At 48.6% G+C, this 22,336-nt stretch overlaps 1 protein-coding gene across 1 annotated transcript in view; it reads right to left on the reverse strand.

Moving 5' to 3' along the window:
• LOC147711729 (uncharacterized) overlaps positions 1-22,336 on the reverse strand; it is a 179,254-nt gene that overhangs the window by 19,455 nt on the left and 137,463 nt on the right. Inside the window, exon 6 of the mRNA XM_086920228.1 lies at positions 120-244. Within this exon, the coding sequence (XP_086776354.1) occupies positions 120-244 (125 nt within the window). The remainder of the gene's footprint in view (positions 1-119; positions 245-22,336) is intronic.

Genomic DNA, 22,336 nt, shown 5'->3' on the forward strand with positions numbered 1-22,336 from the left:
CCTGATTTTAATACTTTCGACTGGTACCAACTAAAGCATGTAGTTGAGGAATTAGGTGCTGCATATTTGGTACCCCTGTCAAGTACAAACCACAGGCAGACATGGGGCGTGAACATTACCGTTCGCAGGCGGATGGCACTGGATAGGCTAGCTGAGGCCTGCGGTTCTGAAAGAGAGGCTGGCATTGGATCTGGAGTGATCTGCTTCTCAAACATTTCCACAACTGATTTCACTACCACCTGGTCTGTGAGAAGAAATCACCAGAGAAAACAGTTAGCACAAATGTTAAGTTAAGCAGAGAAAGGATAGCCAAGTGGGGAAGAGGTACAAGGAAGGAAGAGTGCAGCTCAGAACACGAATTAAGCAGATATTGGATTCGAATAAAAATACAGACCAAATGAGAAACACTTACAAAATGTTCTTTGTTAGCATGCCCAGGTGGAGGCTAGCTCCATGTTCGGGACCCTAAAGTTTTGTGTTGCCTTTTAAATTTAAAATAGAATTGATTAGATTGTGGGGTAAGTCCACAAGATGCATTTGCACTGGCAGGAGACCACAGCTCCATGTTTCCCTGTAGTAGCCATCAGCTGCCTCGGTCCTCCATCTCCTGCACCGTGTAGCAAAAGGAGGACTGTGCAGCTGTGTCATGCCCTAGTGCGCATAGCAAAGTCTGAGAGGGACTTCTTCATAGGTCCATGATGGAGTGTATAGTAATATGGCTGTCGTCTTCCCTTCAATAAGAGTAAGTGAGACATAAGCCTCAAGAGGTGAGACACGTCTCCAAGACCTTTGGCAGAAAAACAAGGCAGAGGTAAAAGGGTGTCACCACAACCCTCCTGTAGGAAGCTGGCTCTTTAAATGGTGTACCAAAAAGAGGTATACTGTGCAAAGAGTCCAGGTATTCCCTTATGAGGGGACAGGGGCTTGCTCGAGAAATACCAATGTACTCTTGAAACGGTCATGTGGTCGAGAAGCATTAGGCTTATCAGAGGAGCGTTAGGCATCTGCAAATAAACAGCCAAAAAATGGTACACGACTCAAGGAGGAGATCCACACCAATTTATAAAAATAAGTACATACATACATATACACATACATATACACCAGAGTCTATACGATCAGGTAAGTATGTTTCGAAGTAAAAATACTTTCAAGTTTTTAAAGTGGCAGTGCAATTTTGGTTGTATGACGAAACCACACATACAATTAAATTGCATGCCTTAACGCTGCCGTAACAAGGTGGTCTTTACTACGACTGTCTTCACCACGCTTGCCTTTACAGCACATTTTGTTGTAAAGGCATGATTGGTAAAGGCCTATGCGTGGAAAAGTCTAGACCCTAGCCCCCCACCCTCAGCAATAAATCCTGCCCCTAGTCTTAAAAACTACCCAACCCACCCACCCTGAACCCGAAAACTGGTCCCCAACTATAACTGCCCTAATCCTCCCGTAAAAGCATACGCGTGGTAAGGCTACACCCTATCCCCCCCCCCGGCCTGAACCATAAATCCTGCCCCTAATCCTAAAAACTACCCAACCACCCCGCCACCCTAAGCCCGAAAACTGTCCCCAAACCTTAACTGCCCCCAATCCCCCCCCCCCCCCCCCCCGCCCCCCTTAAAGAGATACAAGTGGTAAAGGAATACCAGTGGTTCCACCCGCATTGTAAATACAGCTTCCCTGCAATTTTTATAGGTGGAAGGGATATGCTATGAAGGAAAAAAAATACTGCAATCAAGTTCTTGATGGAGACTTACAAGACTAATACTCAGGACTTAAGGGGAGGTCAGATGAGGTACAAGGCAGCCCCAGCAGGTCACTTCTAGCGGCAGTAGGGCAGCAGGGTGCAGTAATTCAATACAGCATTGAGGGCCCAATGTTAGTCAATGGGGATCGGTCCAGTTGAAAAGAGGCTGGAGGTTTGGACTGAGAGAAGACAGGCTGAACCAACAGGTAGGCTCAGGTCTCTTTATGCTCGGGGACACTTTTGGTCTTCTCCACAGGCCTGGGGCGATGGATTCAGAGGTACTTGGTGGCATCGTGTTTGTCACCAGGAGCACTCGCAAACAAGGGGGCCTGCGAACAGAGGCATCGGGCTGTGACAGTGAGTGCAGAGTGCGCAAGTTCAAGGTGGGCTTTGTCTTTAGGGGGCATGGGATCACGCTGGCACTGTTGACTCACTACAGCTCGGGGTAGGCAGCACAGGCACAGTGATGCTTTCCGGTGTTCGGTTTTTGTGGTCCGGACTCCACTCCGGTCTCTTTGGGAGCCTGCAGGATGCAGGGAAGCAGCTCCGCAGACCAACAGGAGTTCCAGGTTCATGGGTGAAGTTCTGGCAGTTCTCCCAAGGTTTTGGAGGCACAGCATCTGCAGAGCAAGTAGTCTTTGGTGCAATTGTCGAAGACCGCAGACAGGCTGGCGCCAAGTCAGTTACTGGTCTTCTGTTCTTGCAACTCTTCACAAGTCTATCAGGTTGACAGGACCTGAATTACTGGTACCAGGGGCACACCTAAATATTAGATTTAGGTGAATTAGGGGAGTGTAGGGTAGTAGCTAATGGGCTACTGACACCTGGGGTCACTACAACACCTATATGACCACTTCCTGTGAGATGTGGGCATAACTATTTAATATAGTGCACAACTTACCCAGGAGTATCTCGGCGCTGTAACGGAAACAAGTATCAGTGAAGGGTAAAAAAGTTTAGAATAGATGAGAGCTTTAAGTAATGTTTTGAATTTACAGTCGTTTTTACAAGTGCAAACAAAGAGAACGAATGTTCCATTAGTAAGAAGAAAGGTAGGAAAAAGCCTTTCCTCTGCTGCGAGTCAGACGAATGCACGGGACACACAATAAGGCTTTATGACGTGATCTAAGGCTCCAGCTAGGTGTGTGTGTGTAGGAAGCGGACTCTGTATACACTATACCAAAGTGAGGTATAGTATGCACAGAGTCCAGTGGAACCCCAAAGGTAGGCAGAGGTAATGTTAGATAGCACCTCACTCTATATGTCGTAGAGTGGTCGAGCAGTAAGGCAGTATCAGAGGACAGTGTTAAGCATTTGTTGTACCCACTCAATCAGCAAATGTTTTCACACACTCAGACTGAACTTCAGACCAAATGGTTTTGTATAAAAAATATTCTTTTAGTTCTTTAATGTCCTGGAACCAAGCAAGCCTGGAACAGGTAAGTTAATAAATTGCAGCTGTTTCTAAGTTAATAAATATACAGTTTGAAATGCAGTTGTACTTTGAAATGGTTGCAGTTTGAATTACTGGTAATGCAATACTGAGAAATGCTGCACATATACTTTGTATCGAGTTTGCAATAAGAATTACAGATAAGTTACTTTTAAGATTACTTTTTCTACTCAGTATGATATGCCTAGATATCACACTGGGACATTTCCTAGAGAAAAGGTAAGTAAAACATATTTTGCAGAATTGTTATTTTTCAGGTTTCCATACAAATCAACTCCACACACAACATTTTTCAGAGAAAACCAGTCAAATAGGTTTCTATGGATAGAAATGAAGTTAACATTAACAAGGTAAATAATCTGTCTTTGGAGTGGAGCTTCTGGGGTTAGAACAATGGTTCCCCAGGGTCACTGATGCTCTCGTTACACCCACAGTGGCTCTAGAGCGGCCAGTGCAGAATGTGGAGGCCCTATGTTATCCAATAGGCGATAGAGGGCCTCAGGTTGGTGGCTGCTGGCTAGCAGGCCACTCGGTTGTGGTAGCAAAGTTCCTGGACTTTAGCTCAATGCAAATGGGGAAACAAAGTAGCACTAAAGGTGCACCCTCAGCAGCACTAGGGTGACCGGGTGCAGTTTCGACATCGGGCGGCCTGTTGGTTTCAATGGAGAAACTCCGGTTTGCAAAGCACTGCAGGCTTGGGGAATGAAGGTCTTCTGGGTACGGCCACCACTTCAAGAGGTAAGTTGGGAAGTTGAGGGTTGGTTAGGCACTGTCAGTTTGGGCACACAAGGCTGTGGGGAGTCGGGTGCCGGGGTGCCTTTTGGGGTCGGATCTTACCACTTCCTGGTCGGGGTTAGGGGGGCCTTCTGGATTTAGGCTGCAGGCGGTGACTGGAGGCAAGTCAGGGGTCACTGGATCTCGGATCAGGATAGCCAGGGTGACCTCCTTGTGGTGTTTACCCACTCAAGCTCTGACAGTGGTCTGCGGGTGCAGAGTGGGGCGGATCCACCGTGTCCGACCTGGGCCAGAGGTTGCCGATGAACAAATCCAAATCCGGTGTTCACGGGAGACAGAGTTTTTGTCCTTGAAGGCAGGCAAGTCCTCCAGTGTTCGAGGTTGCTGGCTGAAGGACACACCGGGACCGGGATTTCGCAGGAGCAGGTTCGAGGGGGAGACAAGCCGGTAGAGCTGGGACCAAGTCAGTGGGCGTCATCCGATTGTTAGCTGCAGGATGGCTGTTCGGTCTTTCTTGTTGCAGATTCTTGTCTGAGGCAGCAAGGTTCAGGGTTGCCCCTAAATACTGGATTTAGGGGTGTTACAGGTAGGTAAAAGGCAGGGACCGATGGGTCCCTTCCCTGGGGTGGGTACACCCCCTTTTATGCCACCCTCCAGTGGAAGGGGGGCATGAGCCTGTCCCTGGTTGGCCGAGTCCCCCCATCTTCAAGATGGCGAGGACTGAGTTGTGCTTCACCTTGCCTCCCCCACCTGAGGGGTGGAGTTGGCAGAGGTGGGCACACCTCTCTTCCTCATTTGTTTTTCCCGCCGGTTCTCCTGCCTAAAGTTGGGGTCAGAACCAGTGGGGACCAGTTGCTGAGAGCAGCAAGTTGCCTGGGGAAGCTCACAAAGGCAGCAAGCCTTTGAGGCTTCCCCTTTGTGAACCCTGCCCATCCTGGGGTAGGAGGCTTGGCAACTCATCCTAGGATGTCAATTGTTTCAGGCCCTAAAGAGCAGCAGTCTCACGACCCAGGGGCCCAGAGTCCTGCCTGGTGGCGGCAGCTGAAAGCAGCCACTCAGCCTGGACACTAGTGGTAGGTTCGTTTTTAGGGGTCATCTCTAAGATGCCCTCTGTGTGCATTTTTCATTGAATTCCACACTGGCATCAGTGTGGATTTAATGTGCTGAAAAGTTTGATACCAAATTTCTCAGTTTTCAGTGTAGCCATTATGGTGCTGTGTACTTCGTAAGGATGCAACTCCCAGCAGCATATACTCTTAATGGCAGCACTGCACTTACAATGTCTAAGAATGGACTTAGGCACGGTAGGGGTACAGGCATGGCTCATGCACCTGTACCCTCACCACTGGTATAGTGCACCCAGTTAGAGGGGGGGCTGATCTATGCCAGGGCAGTGGGTTGTAGGCATGGCACACAGGGATGTGTGCCATGTCGACTCTTCGCTTTGTTCTGCACCATGACAGGAAGCCTGCAAAGGCAGTGTGTGTGTGTGTCAGGGTACAGGACCTCTAAGGATGGCACAATAAGTGCTGCAACCCTTAGTGGTCCTTCTCTGGTCACAGTGCCCTGGGAGCCTGTGGTACCATTTACCAGGAGCTGACCTGTGGCCAGAGATGCCAACTGGGTTTAGGCTTCAATGCAGTTTTAGGGAAAGAACATAGGCCCTGGGTATCTGATTAGCAGGAGTCCAGGGCACACTCAAAGTACATAGGCAATTCAGCAAAAAGTGGGGGTAACTATGCAGAAAGAGGGCACTGTCAGTGTGCGCTTGACATTTTAGTTGCTGATACAATGGTCCTTGCCCTTTAAGGACATTATAGGTAAGGCAGCAGATAAAAAAAAACACATATTTTCCACTGGAATCCAGTGCAGTTCCTTCAGCAGCGGGCCAAAGTAGTACCCAAAGGACAATTGAGAACGCGCCTGGCCGCAGTATTTCGTACTACCTGAAGTTTGGCAACTAGGGTCCCATTAGCAGCCGCCAATTGAGCAATGCCATAGTCTATCCTACTTAGTACCAAGGCTTGGACTAGAGTCTTTCTGGTTGAAGTTGGAAGATGGAGACCTGTCCCAGAGTTCCTAAGTTTGCCATCACAAAGATGGCAGACTGAAATTTCACATTCAATTCAGGTAGCCTACCTTGGGGGTGGAACAAGCCTTAAGGAGAACACGCCGACTACTAATTTTCCTGGCTTGCCAAGGCACCAAACGGGCCCTGGTCGAGGTGGGGGGTCAGAATCCTCTACTGTGAGAGAAGCCAGATTTGAATATAAAAGACAGTGGTGGGCTCTTTGAAGCACCCTACCTTGGAATGCTCATTTGCAGGTCATCCTGTAGGAGGGCGTGTAAACACCTTCTGCCAGACAGACTGTTGACCTGCTGAGAGCAAAGGCCTTCACCACCTAGGGGTCAGAACTAGTCTACGGTGGCAGCTGGCTAGGTTCAGTTAGTCAGCACATCCATAGTTGGTATGTTCTCAGTGGCACCTCTCAGGTGCCTTCTGGGTGCATGTATTAACAAATCCATCACTGGAATCAGAATGGGCTTATTAATAGAGATGTTAGATACCAAACATCTTTGGTTTTATTGAAGCCATCATGTGGCTAGAGAAGGGGGCGTGGCTTGGATGCCGAGGAGGTAGGCAGCGTGAGCTTGGAGCTCCGCGCCCGATCCTGAAAAATATCCTGAATACCTGATCGGACCCCAACGGAACTGATATAATCCGGTACTGGAAGGTGCCACGGAGGGTCCGGCGCCAGCGGCGGTCGACTCGAGGCCGTTCCCAGCCCGGTATTTGAATCTGAAAGTTGGTCTCAGGCGTGAAGTCATCGAGCTAAGATGGCGGCGGTGGCCTGAAGCACGGGGACGACGGAGTCACAAGCCCGGACCCCCTTTATGGGCTGCTGCTCTTTTCCGCTGGGAGGTATAGGCGGACGTTTCTGACCTCCTTCGGGGATCTAGAGTGGACCTTTCGCGCGCTACCAGCTGTGGATGGGAGCCGAACCCTTGGGAGTGGTGGCGACAACATGGCGACAGCCCAGTGATGATGGCCCCGGCTCTATGAGAACGACTGGCGCCAGACGGCTCGACGGCCCATCGGAAACCCTAATCCCAAGAGGCGGCTTTGGCCCCAGAGTTTGGAGTGGTGCTCAAGGCGTGGAACGCAGCGGGCCTTCCCACTACTGCTACAGGGGGACTTTCCTGAGGGCGAGGCCCTGCAAAGTGGGGAGCTACTACAGAGGCGACTTTGGAGGCCACCACTCTCTCCAGCCCAGATGGGGAAGCCGAAAGGGAAGGGGGATGGTGCGACTGACACCGAAGCTACAGAAGGAGCGGATCGGGACCAATCGGCTCTGCAACGTATGCAAGACCGTATCCTGGAGGCCATCGCCACCACAAAGGACGCCTTGCAGCAGGACATAGCCCAGGTGGCGACGGGCCTGGGCCTCCTGAAAGCTGACCATGATAAGCTTAAGGACAGGGTGAAGTCCGTGGAAATCACGGTTCAGGAATTGGCCCCGAGCCATGCAGCGGTGAAGGCGCAGATGGCGGATGTGATGGATCGGTTGAAGGTGCTGGAACGGAGGGCTGAGGACGCGGAAAACCGGAATAGGCGCAACAACGTACGCCTCGTAGGCCTGCCGGAAAAAATCGAAGGAGATGATATGGTGAGCTATCTCGACAACTGGTTACGAACTGAGGTGGCGCCGGAGGGATTATCCCCCTTCTTCTCCCTTGAGCGAGCACATAGGGTGCCAGCGCGTCCGCCGGCCCCGAGCCTCCCGCCTCGCCCAGTGGTGTTCAAGTTGCTCCATTACAGGGACAGAGACTGGCTATTGCAGAGAGCGAGAGAAGCAGGACCTTTTCAAGTGGATAACAACAGGGTCACTATGTTCCCAGATTACACGTTTGAGACACAGAGGCTCAGGGCCAATTTCTTGTCCCTTAAGCCGGAGCTCCGTGATGAGGGCATAAAGTACTCCCTGCTCTTCCCAGCGAAGTTGAGAGTGGTGGTGGATGAACAGACACTCTTCTTTACAACCTCGGCGGACGCCTGGGCCTGGTGGGACACCTACAAAGCGGGAACAGATGGCGCCAAGGCCAGGAAGGAGGAGGCTAAGGTGCCACAACCGATCAGGAAATCTCAACGGATCAGGAAGAACCGCAGGAGGACCGGCAGGCCTTCGGTGTCGCAGACGGAGACGGAGAGGCAGGCGGCCCTGCAGGCTGTGGTGAACTTATCCAACAATACCAGGAGCCAGTCCGGGAAGGGCACGGAATCGGAGAACCCGGGCACGGGCTCAGAGACGGGACTCTCGGAATTTGGTGGAGCCCGAGGCCCTATCGTACGCCGCAGACTTCGGAGGAAATCCTTGAGGCGTGATACACTGGACTAGCGGAGCGGACTTGCTGGTTGGACACCGGGGCGTCGAGCCCATGGCAGCGGAACACTGTTACTTGAGGTTTCGGGGCGCTATGATGTGGGGATTGTGGGGTGGAGTGTGCGGGACTGATTTGCTTTCACGAACCTTTCGCATCGATCCGCGCCCTACTGGCCCTTAAGGTTATCGCAGTGGAGACTGCGAACATTACTGCCTTTCTTTGAGGGGTGGTTGGGAGTGCTAGTTTGGATGGGGGTACTTCCATTTGCGGGGGGGCCTGTCCTGGGGGGGTGGGAATTGAGAGCAGTTGGGGTTGCTCTGGGTGTTGATGTTGGATGGGGGGTTTGGTTTTCTGTTTGGAGAGGGTGGGGAGGACAATCCGTGGTCGAGGAGCGTGCAAGGTCAATGATTTCTATTGTTCGGTCTGGATGGGCGAAGGGGAATGGCTAGTACCGGGGCATTGAAATGTGTGTCCTGGAATGTGCGGGGTATGCAGTCCATGACACGTAGGCATAAAGTTCAGGTGTACCTCAAGCGTAGGGGGGTGCACATAGCGTTCCTGCAAGAAACGCATCTTAATAGGCAAGAAGGGATTGCGCTGCAGAGGCGATGGAGGGGGCAGCTGTTCAACACGACGTTCTCAGCTTTTGCAAGGGGGGCGCTAATTTGGATAAGAGCGGGGGTTCCCTTCCAGGTCACTAAAACATTGGTGGACCCTGAGGGTAGATATGTGGCGGTGGAGGGGAGGCTGAGGGGCAAGGTAGTGTCTCTCTGCAGTGTGTACGCTCCCAATGTGGATTTGCCCGCTTTTTTGTCCGCACTTTCGGGTAAACTGGCGAGCTACTTGGCGGGGCCGGTGCTCCTGGGGGGAAATTTTAACTCGGTGGCAGATGTGGTTTTAGATAGGTCCCATCCCCCGCTGCGCGCGTCCCCAGCACATAGGGTGGCCAAGCGCAGGCTGGATTGGCAGGAGAGTTGGGCTCTTACATATGCATGGAGGGCGTTGCACCCCACTACTAGGGACTACTCCTTTCACTCGCAGTTGCATGATCTACATGTTAGGCTGGACGCGTTTTTGTGTTCATCATATGTACTTTCTGCAGTGGGGGGGGCAGAATATTTGGCTCGAACGATGTCGGACCACAATCCTTTGTTGTTGTCCCTGAACTGGATGGTGGACGTTAACTGCGTACCAACATGGCGCCTGCAACCCGACACCCTGGATGACTTGTTGTTCAGGGAGGCCCTTGGAGACTGTATAGAGCGTTATTTTGAGGAGAACAGTGGCTCCGCCTCCGCGAGGGCGGTGGAGTGGGATGCGTTTAAGGTGGTGGTACGGGGGCACTGTATTGGGCACACGGCTGGGGCTCGCAAGACTTTGATGGATGATTTAGATAAGGCGGAAACGCGGTTGAGGGACTTGGAGAGGGATCGCCCGAATCACCCTGAGTTACAGGATGGGCTTAGTGGTGCCAGGGAGGAGCTGGCAGTGGAACTGGAACGGCTGCGCAGCTTTGATCATAAAGCGAACATTACGAAGGCGCATGCGGAAGGCGATAAGGCGGGGTCTATGTTGGCGTGGCTTGCCAACCCAGTCAGGCGGGGTATGCCGATCATGATGATCCAGGAGTCAGGGGAGGAGCCCTGCCATACCCAAGCCGGGATACTGAACAAGTTTCGGGCGTATTATGAGAGGCTATACGAGAGTGGAGAAACAGGGGGGATGGACGAGCTGGGCGATTTCTTGGACGGTTTACAACTGCCGAGGGTGGAAGACTCGGAGGCAGAGGAGCTGGGTCGGCCCATTACGATCAGGGAGATAGGGTGTGCAGTAAAACAAATGGCCAGAAATAAGACCCCGGGTCTCGACGGCCTCCCGATCGAGTTTTATGGTAAATATCTGGAGTACCTTGCTCCCCAGCTGCAAGCAGTCTACAACGAGGCACAATCAAGAGGTCGGCTCCCGGGCTCCATGTGTGAAGCCATCATGATCCCGCTCTTAAAACCGGGCAGGGAGGGAGCGGCTTTATCCTCCTACCGTCCGTTGTCCATGCTGACGACGGACTACAAGATCCTGAGTAAAATCCTTGCCAACAGGCTGCTAGTGCACATGACTGACCTTGTTCATAAGGACCAGTGCGGCTTTATCCCGACACGCAACACCACCCACAATATCCGAAGGCTTACGAGATTGATGGGGGCAGACTGGCCGGACGCCGTCTATCCATTTGTTCTCTCTATTGACATAGAGAAGGCCTTCGACAGTCTTGAGTGGGGATACTTGTATGAGGTGATGCGGCGTTTCGGACTGGGAGACGGATACATAAACTGGACCAAGGTCCTGTACACCAACGCGGTAGCTAGAGTCCGGGTGGGCACTCTGATCTCGAGGCAATACCCCGTCCGACGAGGCACTAGGCAGGGGTGCTCCCTATCTCCTCTCTTGTTTGCCCTGGCAATGGAACCCTTCGCTGTGGAGGCCAGGTCGGGCCGCCACTATGCCGGATTATTGTATAGGGACCGGCCACATCTCATCTCATTATACGCAGATGATCTGCTGATGTTCTTGGCAAACGCGGGCTCAGAACTTTTGGGGGCGAGACGGCTGCTGGAGCGGTTTGGCCGGTTGTCGGGCCTGAGGGTCAATTGGCCTAAGTCCTGCTTATTCCCCCTGCGATTAGGAGAACCGTGCCCACTCACGGCGCAGGAACTCCGGTGGGAACCGCACTGTTTGCATTATCTGGGAGTCTATGTCTACCACACTCCGGCGGATATGCTGGAGGGTAACATCACCCGTTGTATTAATGCTCTGAGAGGAAGCATGGATTTCTGGTCTACACTACCGCTTTCCCTGGCTGGTCGGATCTCCCTGCTTAAGATGGTGGCCCTGCCCAGGCTGTTGTATTATTTTAGGACGCTCCCGGTGTGGATCCCGAGCTTTGTTTTTTGGCGCCTGAGATCTCTGGTCATAGCGTTCTTATGGGGCACGGGGAGGAGGCGTATAGCGCTGGATACTCTACTACGCCCCAAGGATGAGGGAGGATTGGCGGTGCCTGATTTTGAAGGGTATTATCTGGCGGCGCAGTTGCAGGTCTTCACTCAGGAGGTTGCGAGAGTGTATAGAGGCCCTGAGGAAACAAGAGCAGAAGGTACCCCGCAACACGTTCTGGCGTACATCACATTGCACCCGAAGCTCATGGTTCGGGACCTGACGGTTGAGGAGCAGACGTTCCGACTCTGCTGGAACCGGGCACGTAAACGAGCGGGGGTCCGCCTTATGTACGCTCCTGAAATCCCGTTGGGAATGGTTACGGCCCTCCCTCACGGAGGAGACTGGTCGCGCTTGCTGGGGTGGGAGGAGGCGGGGATCCACATGCTGGGCGACTTATACGAGGATGGGGTACTGCTGCCGTTTCAGGGGTTGCAGGAGCGGTTCGACCTACCGCGGGGCGACTACTTGTTGCACGCGGCGGTCACGGGCGCCATGCAGGCTCATTGGGGGGAAGGCTTGCAGGAACCGGACGTCTCTATGGCATGTCAGTACACGATGATGGCAGCAGGGACCTTTAAGGCCGTCACTTGCTTGTACTCCAGAATGCTGCGGGAGACCCTACAGCCTCTAGCGGCTCTGAAGGCCAAGTGGGAGTTGGACCTCCAATTGGAGATCCCTGACACGACCTGGGGCCAGCTGCTGCGGCGAGCACGAAAAAGCTCGAGAAACGCCAGGTTTCAGTTAATCCACTTTTACGTCATCCACAGGGCATACCTCACGCCGGGGAAAATACGGCAATATTTTGGGGTGGAACAAGCTGCTTGCCCCAGGTGCAATACAGTTGGTGCGGACTTGGGTCACATGTTATGGGATTGCCCCTCCCTGGGGGACTACTGGCAGGAGATTGGGAGGGCCCTCAACAGTGCAACAGATAGAGACATTCAGTACACGAAAGCAGTGGGGATCCTCCATTGGTTTCCACACACACCTAGAAACAAGACTACCAGCAAATTTATAGACTTAGGGCTAATTCTAGCCAAGCGGGAGATAACGAGAAATTGGAAATCGAGAACAGGGCCCACATATAAAAGATGGTATGGTGAATGCCTGCGGTGGGCGGCATGTGAGAGCACCCTGAGGTACCAGGTGGCCTGGAGAATGAATGATGAGAAGGCTATGGAGAGGGCGACTGCGTGGGAAATGATGGTACAGGCGCTCCGAGAAACAGCCGATGAGGAGCGAGAGGACGTGGAGGAGCTGGGTACTGCTAACCCCGTCACCTTACCGGGGGACACACCTTAGTGAATGTATGTACTTCCTAAGCCACGACAGACGTTCTTTCGACAGTGATTTAGCACAGCGCGACCACGGGGGGGGGGCAGGTTGTTGGAATTGGCGGGCTGTTGGGGATCGAAAATTTTGGGGTGGGGGAGGGGTGAAAATCACAAAAGCAACCCATCATTACTTTGGTACTAATAGCGTCAGGCACTGTAAGGTATCACAAGAACTATTAGTGGATGGAGGCCGAGCTGCGCCTACGGAGGGGGCGGGCCTCCCAGAACGGGGAACAATGGAAAGTGTCATCTCTTGTATTATGTTGAACTATAATTTTGATTCTAATGTCTGTACAATTATATAGGTGATGCAATAAAAACGATGTTAAAAAAAAAAAAAAAAATCATGTGGCTAGAGAACTCATTTTCACCAGTGTCCAACACGTGTACTTAAAATGACTGCCCTGGTCACTTGTACTGACAGTAATGGAATTGACCAGCACAGGGGCATATCCACTCATGCAGCTGTGTCCACACATGTAGTATAGAGCACCCTGTCTTAGAGCTGTAAAAACTGCTGTAAATGTGACTTCCCTGTGTGCCATGACTGCACACTCCGCATGCAGCGTAGGTTGTGTGCCATGTTGTATTTTTACTTTTCTGAACTGGGGTGGCAGAGTGGGCTAAAGAACGGTGATGGATTAAACCCAGATCTGTTGCCTCGGTGTGAGTATTTGATTGGTTTAGATGCTCCGTCCATCACCACCCCCTTTTGTACCATTTTGTTTGCCATAGGTTGGCAGGGTATGCTCAGATTTGAGTCCCTTGCTCACTTTGCCACTGAATTCAAGCAAGCCGGGCTGAAGACGGCTGAAATGCCAGCAACTGGTCCTCAGAAGCTTGTTTACGGTCCCGGGAAGGCATGGTTAGGCAGTTTGGGCTGGACTGTTCCCATGAGGCACAGGGTCAGACTGATTTGCATATGGCCATGTCTGAACTGGGGTGGCAGAGTGGGCTAAAGAACGGTGATGGATTAAACCCAGATCTGTTAACTGGGTGTGAGTGTTTGATTGGTTCAGATGCTCCGTCCATCACCACCCCCCTTTCTGTACCAGTATTTTTACTTTTGTCTGCACCAAGACATGCAGCCTGCAGTGACAGTCTGTATGCGTTTGGCGAAGGGTCCCTGGGGGTGGAACAAATTCATTCTGCAGCACTTGCCCTGGGTACCATTTTATAGGGATTTACAGAGAGTACGAACGGCATTGCCAATTGGGGAAACAATTGTACAGCTTTGGGAAAGTTCTGGCAATGGCAGGAATCCCTTCAAAAATGCATCAAATACCAGGCAAAAAGTGGGGGTAACCATGTCATTAAGAGGCTCTTTCCTACACAAACAACACCCCAATCGAAAGAGAATGAGACTAACCTTTCCCAAGACAGTTTTAATCGTATAAGTGTAAAAACCTGAAAAGGTCATTTATATTGGCATGGTCAGTCCAGGGTCTGTGCTACACTGTAAAGTCAATACCCTATAGGGAGAGGGACCACAACAACAGTTTGTGGTTTTCACTTTTCAACTGCATCAGCCATATGAGAGGCCTGTGGTCAGTTTGAACAAGGAAGTGATAGCCAAACAAGTATGGCCTCAGCTTCTTCAGGGACCAAGCTAGAGCAACGGCTTCCCACTAAATTGCACTCCAGTGCTGCTCTGGGGAGTAACCTCCAGCTAATAAAAGCAACAGGTTGGTCATGGCCGCCATCATTGGTTTGCGATAGGACCGCACCTATCCCATGTCAGAGGCATCTGCCTGCACTATGAACTGCATATAATAATCTAGAGCTTTTAGAGCTGGTGTTGAGCCCATAGCTTTCTTCAGTGTCTCAAAAGCCTTTTGACAGCTCACTGTCCAGTTTACCTTCTTAGGCATTTTCTTGGAGGTCAGTTCTGTGAGGGGTGCCACAATGTTACCATACCGCTTCACAAACCTCCTGTGGTACCCAGTCAAGCCAAGGAATGCCCTGACTTGAGTCTGAGTGCTTGGAGCTACCCAGTCAAGAATGGTCTTGATTTTTAGTTGGAGTGGCTGAACTTGGCCTACACCTACCAGATGGCCGAAGTATACAACTTTTCCCTGCCCTATCAGGCACTTTTTTTGCCTTGATAGGGAGGCCTACACTTTTCAGAGCCTCGAGGACCTTCCCAAGGTGGATGCAGTGATCCTGCCAAGAGGAGCTGAAGACAGCAATATCTTCCGGATAAGCTGCACTAAAGTTTTCCAATACAGCAAGGACTTGGATCACCAACCTCTGCAAGGTGGCAGGGGCAATCTTTAATCCAAAGGGCAACTTAAACTAGAAGTGCCCACTTGGGATGGAGAATGCAAATTTTGCTACAGAGGTCAGACCCATCTGCTAGTACCCAGATGCGAGAACAAAAGGTACTCGGATACTTAGCTGCCCGTAACCTGTCAATCTGCTCTAGGAATTGGATGTGCATACATTTTTGTCACACCATTGAGAACCCTATAGTGCACACACAAAAACCAATGTCTATCTCTTTACCCTCAGAGGGAGGTTTGGGAACTAACACAGAAGGGCACCCAATTCCAGCATCTTGCTTACTTCAGGTTGGATTCGTTCTGACATTAGACTGCATGCAGGTTTCGTTTCTGACATATAGGTTGTCACCAGGATCCACATCATGGATACACCAGCTACTCTGACCAGGGGTCACTGAGAAGAACTCAGCATACTGATTTAGGACTTGCCTGCAATCAGCCTACTGTTGTACTCCATAAACAGAACCATCTTTTGAATTGCTGGAGAGGTTAAATCTTAGCTTCCGTGAGCATGGTCACATCAGTACGTCATAGTAAGGCTTCAGGCGGTTGACATGTATAACCCTTTTGGGATATTTGCACCTGCCAATTTCCATCAGATGGGTGACCTCGCCTTTTTCTTTCACGGACAGGGTAGGGCCCAATCCACTTGTCATGGGGGGCACTAGGTGCCACAGGCTCCAACTACTATACCTTTTGCCCTAGTTTGAACTCAGCCATGGCAGCCTTTTTGCCATACCACTGCTTCTGAAGCTCTTCGCTGGCCTGAAGATTTTCGCTTGCTCCATGTACTCAGTCATCCTGGAGGAAAGGCCAAGCACATAATCTATCATGTCTTGTTTTGGCTCTGAAGAGGCTTTTCCCACCCTTCCTTCACAGGACTAGCAGGATGCCAAACAGATGTTCAAAAGGGGGAGGACCCAATCCCTTCTATGGCACTTCCCTGTAAGCAAAATACAGGCATGGAATCAAGAAATCGCATCTTCTCCTGAGTTTCAGGGTGTCCACCAATCATGCTTTTCAATGTCTGGTTAAATCTTTCAACCATGCCATTGGCATGTGGGTGGTAGGGGGTATGTTGGAAATGGCCCTTTTTGTAGGGTTATCGCCAAACTTTTTGCTTCTTTCTCCTATTTTTTCCTGAGCGGTTTGTATTGGTTTCAGGACTCTGGGCACTTTACCACTGCTAAAGTGCATATGCTCTGTGTAAATTGTGTTATGGACTGGTGTTTCCATGATTGGGTATTTTATTTACTTGTTAGTCCCTAATAAAGTGCACTGAGTGTGCCAGAGCCTCTAAATCAAATGCTATTGGTGGCCCGCAGCACTGATTGTGCCACCCACGCGAGTAGCCCTAAAAAGGTAACTCAGACCTGCCATTGCAGAGTCTGCGCGCAGTTTGTAACTGCCATGTCGACTTGGCCAGTGCACACACTTCATCAACACAATAGGAGCTACAGGGGGAAGGAAAGGACAGGCCACCCCCCCCCACTCAACGCACTATAAATCACAATAAGGCCTGACCCAACGGGATCACACCCAAATCTATAATTCCAACACTGGAGGGGTCTCATTCATTTTTATAACTCCCTCTCGAACATTTTAGTCCAAGTGTTGTGGTGTGTCTCAATTAGAATAACCTACCAACATAGATCCACCCATAAACTGGAAAAAGGTGTGGAAAAGAGAGAAAGTACCTCACAGTCGTAACACCAAGGGGGCCGCTGGCTGGTACTCACCATCAAGCCCGCTTATCATCATCGGTTACTTTGTCTCTAAAGAAAACATATGTGTGTGCTGTCAAAGAAATATCAAGCCCATGAAATCAAGAGAAAAAGATAGAGAAACCTAAATGTTAGTGTACTATCTGTGTATGTTATTATAGTACATGTCCCTTTGACTTTGTGAGAATATAACCATATAATCCTCACGGTTAAAAATTGGTAAAGCTTACTAGCTCAAAATAACTTCATTAAGTGGTGTAAGCTATGCCAAATTAAAAATGGTTCCAATAAAATCATAGTCAATCTTCATAAGCCAGGCTTTGTTTATATTCTCACGGGGCGCTGCTCGCACCATGGCCTGAGGACACTGCACGCTGCACTTTGCACCGCAGCACATGACGCTTGCTGATGCCAGCGCTCCTGACGCCATCAGAGAGATCGACCTGCAACGTATGCGACTTCGAGGGCCCCTACGACTCACGCACCAACCTCCAGAACAGATGCCTGCGGATGCAGTGTTTCGGAAACTCAACAGGAGGGCGCAGACGTCCTGCATTTATAAAAGGTATGGTTTGCCGGTCTTCCCCACACCATAGCTGGCCCATGACGCCGCCGTCAGCCAGCACTGTTTGGATTTGTTTGCTCACAACTCCGTGATAACCCCGGCCGGAGCTATCAACATCAAGGAACGGGTTATGAAGGGTATTTTGATAACTGTGGATTTTTGACTGTACTGTATTGTGGATGTTTATCGTTTTTAGTCTTGTCTTAATTATATAAAAATATTGAATATTTTTCTAAACTGGTGTGGTGTCCTTTTGTAGTGCTTACACTGTATTACTGTTGGTTATGTGCAAATGCTTTACATTTCGCCTCTAAAATAAGCCTGACTGCTCGTGCCAAGCTACCAAGGGGGTGAGAAGGGGTTATTTTAGGAGTGTAACTCCCTTATCCGGACTGTGGTTTCAGCCTGGCTTTGGCACATGCCCTAGTCTGCCAAAAATCCCATTTCTAACAGGGTAGTTAACTTGTAAGTCACTCCACATTTCTCCCACATGTTTTAAATATGCAGACACCCAGTTGGTAGCTTTGTCCCATTCCATCCCTTAGGAGAGCCAACTCTGGTAAAAATACCAAGGAGGGCCTGCCCACTGTAGGAGCAGTGGTTGACCTAAGGGAGGGGCTTGTCCACTAACTCACTTGTTCTTGGCACAGATCCATTCTAGAGGGTCCCCCTGGGCATAGGAACTCTGCTGTGTAAGGCCCAATCACCTCAGGCACAGTTCCCTCTGGGGCTAACCGGGCCTCTTCCTGAGTAGGGATACAGAGGTGAAATCTGTTTAGAGCTAGTCCCCCATTCTTCCAGCTTTTTCTCATGGAGCGCTGGTTCACTCTTCCAGGATCAAGCACCTCTTTCACTAGACTCTGCATTCTTGTTTTCACACAACTCCATTCTGGGCGCCCTCGCCTTCTTGCAAGGGTCCACAGCTCATAACCAATACAATTTGGAAATCTCCAGATCATGGCCACGCAGATAGTCTACAGGAATGGTTGGGAACACACCCTCTTCCTTTAATCCAACTACAACCCCCAAGTCAAAAGACACCATAGCCATCAGATGGATCTTTGTGAAATTGTCAGCATTGGTGTCTGGATAGGTCCTTCCTATCAGCTACCCATCAGAGTGAACTAGGTGCCAGGTCACCATGTTATATGTTATGTTGGCAGCTTGTAAACTGCATGGTTACTCCAGTTCAGACTGTCCCCGTGCTGAATTATGACAAGACCAAGAAACAGTATAAATAGACTGGGCAGAAGCTACTTTTGGTGAAGATTTTTCTAAAACAACTAGGTTTTGAGATGTATTTAGAAAGCCATTTCAGAAGGCTCCAATCTGAGATGTAGGGGGAAGTCAATTCCACTGCTTGGTTGCCAGGAACCTGAGACACCGCCAAAGTGTTTTCTGTTCTATTTGGGGACACTGACCAATCCTGTTCCAGCCGATTCCAGGCGGCACCTGAGATGGTATGGTTGGATCATCAGAAGTAGGGATTTCAGACCTTTGCTCTGTAGTATACTGTAAACATAACAGGGTTTTGAAGGTTATCCTTTCCTCAATAGGGAGCAAGTAAAGTGTTTCAAGGGCACGTCCTGTGGAAGCAAATTTGGGGATGTTCAGTAGCATAAGAGCTGCTGCTTTTTACATCCGCTGGAGCATGTGAATGTCCCCCAGTGCAGGACATTGCAATAGTCTAATCTAAAAGCCACAAGGGCCTGGATCGCAGTTTTTTTTTTGCGCAGTCTGGAATAAGCCCTAGGATTTTCCTGATCATTTTTAGGGTCCCGAAGCACGTACCTGTAAGGGTGGGGATTTGGCCTGAGAAAGATACAGTTTAATCGAATCAAACAACCAGATTCTTTACTTTGTGGCTTAGCGAGGGTAGGGGCCCTAACTCAATGGACCACCAGCTAGAGGACCACCTAGATGGTTGCTTCCCTACCACTAAGATATCAGTTATGCTGGCATTTAATCTAAAGTTACATCTATATTTTTGCATGAAGAAAAAGGAAGATTTTCACCCATCCTTGTGTGCGCACCTATGGTTTAACATATTCAGTGCATGGTTACTAGGCTAGTCATATGCCTTAGGAGCACCACTGGGTTTACATATCCAGTGCATGGTTCCTAGGATAGTCATATGCCTTATGAGCACCACTGCCTCCACTGCATGGTTTCTTGCGATTTTAGACTGCGGGTGCTCGATGTCTTCACCAGGCCATATATGCCCACTAATGGTCTTATCACTATGCTTAGTAGATGCATGGTTCCTGGCCATTTATTAGTCTTGAGCACCATTGCCCCTTCGGCATGGTTCCTAGCCACATGAGGACTTCTGCCCCTTATGGACTTGGACACCTTGTTTTCTCCCCCTACTCCGGTAGCTTTTGAATCGTGCATTTACTGTCCTTTGGAGCGACTTACTGCCATCATTGTTAAGGTAACTTTTTAATAAATATTTTGGAAAGCCATATGAGACATCTGTCCCGCTGCACCTTCTCTCATTCTTGTCCTCCGTCATGTTTTCAGAATCCAACCTTTGATTGATTACACCTTGAAGATATCCACTGACACCATTCCCACTGGTAACTACAACAGACCATCGTTTTTTCCACTCTGCATCATGCGCAACACCTTACTCATGGCCTAATTACTTTATCGGCACAGGTCGTCTTCCACGTGTCCTGAAGACCCGCCGGGACTACTTCAATCACGCACTTCTCTGGGTCAAAACATAGACATAGTGAAAAAAGCAACCTAGGCGGAAACAGTAGATTGCCCACACATTGGTGGCAGGACAAAGACTAAGTAGTACGGCTTTTCCAATTTTACTACGGAAACTCGTTCAAGACATCTGCTCGCCTCCACGCGCTAGGATTCATAATATCAAAGGTATGTAGATTAGATAAATCTAGACTGTAGTGCTATAAGGTAAAATAGCCCTTCCCAATCAAACTTTAAAATAACGCTTCACAATTCGTCAGTTTCAGGTCCTGACCCGGTGTTCATATCCTCGACACTTGGCAGAATCTGAACACTCTGTTGAAGCCTCATCATGGCTACGTCAGAAGGTACGCAACGGGAACACTTTCTTGTTGAGAAAGTAAGTCGGATTCATGCTGCTTCTCTGCTTTTAAGAAAATATATACTAATGCAGCATTGTACATTTTTTTGGTTTCAGTACCGCGCTGTAATAATAGCCATACATCGAGCCCAGTGTGCTGCACTTTGAAGTTTCAATACAGCTTTTTTGAACCGTCTTTAAACCGCCACCAAGCATCCTAAGCTCGTAAAATTCATTCGTTCGGTAAGATCTCTTCCGGCATTTCGAATACCACCTGTGTTTTAGTCTATATATGAAGTGCTAAGATGTGCCTTCATTTTTTACAGCTTAAGTTTGTGTTGAACCAGAAATCAAAAATAAAACTTAAAACATTCCGTGGAGGCGGCGAGATCATATGGTTGTTTTTTTTATCAGGTAAATGAGCCTCTACATACTTGATATATCAAGCAACTTAAAACACTCAACCTTATTTGAGTTGATGTACAAGCTTTACTTATATATATATACATCGTGTTATATATTTTTTTCAGGTTATTCAATTCGATTACCGTTCCATTACTGGCCGAAATATATTCAAATATAAACTTAAAACAAGAAACCGGGACTTGCCATACAATTACCGCCCTTTAGGTATGTTTTTCCCCCAAACTTAGACATTAAAAGTAATTATGTTGTGCTGCAGCGTTTTATTTTGAATTTATAATATATTGCAGAACTTCATCCTCTTGAACACGTCATTCTCTATCATCAAGTATCTAGCAGAAACTCCATCCCCTTGACAACGACCGGCATGATCGTAGTGATTTAGCTATAGGTAAGCATAATAATAAGAGCTATTATTACATTTGGTACATGATACAGTATCCACCTTCTATCCCTAGATTTAAAACCATGTATTGTCCTAAACATACGATAAATAAGAAGAAATTCAGGGGCCCTTTATAAAATATGATCTTGATCCAAAGAGATAAATGTCATAATGATTACAAAGAATAATGAATATTCTGATGAAAAAAGCTTTGGTTGTTAATCATTTTAAACCATTATGACACCGAAAAATCTATAAGGGACGCTAGAGGTGTAGGCTTAGCTTAGCCTATACAGGAAACTAACCATAAATGTCCAGAATGATAAAGTCTTTCTATATTTTCTGTCATACTATTTTTCCTATCGTTGTCATTTTTCTTAATTTTTCTAGTCTTGTCACATTTGATGGTTCATCATCATTTCTATAATACCTTTGCTGTGACTTTTAATACTCATTCCTTGTGCTTTATCTTTGGGTTAAGGAATACATTTATCAAGGTCTGTGTAGTTGTTCATCTTGTAATTAACAACTCATCGTTATCATACTCTCCTGTTCAAGTTATTTTAAGTCAATCCCTTGACTTAGAGTAGAGGCCTTTATCTCTCTCTTTATCAAGAGAGTACTTGATTGCTTTAAATATGGGACTTAGCTATCCTGCACAGTTTCCTTTTTTAAAAGAATATAATTATGTATTGCAGTACAAATTCTGTATGTTATTTTTTTTATGTGCAAAATGCATTATGTCTAATGTTTTATTTCTTCCTGTTAAATAAATAGGAACTTTTAACTTGTATACTAAACTGTATTTTTAATTCACAGAAAATTGTATTCTGTCTTAGAAAGGCGCTGGCCGCCGAAACGCGCGTCGACACACAACTTATATTGTAAAAGAATTCACAAATGTCATTCAATTTTAATTCATGTCTATTTTGTAATTTCTAAAGTGTTTTAGAAATGTTTTATTAAAATTCTTGTATGTTTCATTGTGATACACATGTTATTGTTTTTGCTTTATGAATTATAAAATAAATTGTTTAATAAAATTAAGTAATTAATTGGAAGCTGTTCAGTCTTAGTCTTTGTCCTGCCACCATCGTGTGGGCAATCTACTGTTTCCGCCTAGGTTGCTTTTTTCACTGTGTTTTTCCCTGACCTAGGGGTTTATTTTCACCAGTTTATACAGGGAACCCTTGTTTGATACAAGTTCAAAACATAGACATACCTGAACAATCCATACCCTACCCTCTCCACTCCAA

Source organism: Lissotriton vulgaris, chromosome 5, assembly GCF_964263255.1.
Source record: "Lissotriton vulgaris chromosome 5, aLisVul1.2, whole genome shotgun sequence".
Classification (NCBI taxonomy): Eukaryota; Metazoa; Chordata; class Amphibia; order Caudata; family Salamandridae; genus Lissotriton; species Lissotriton vulgaris.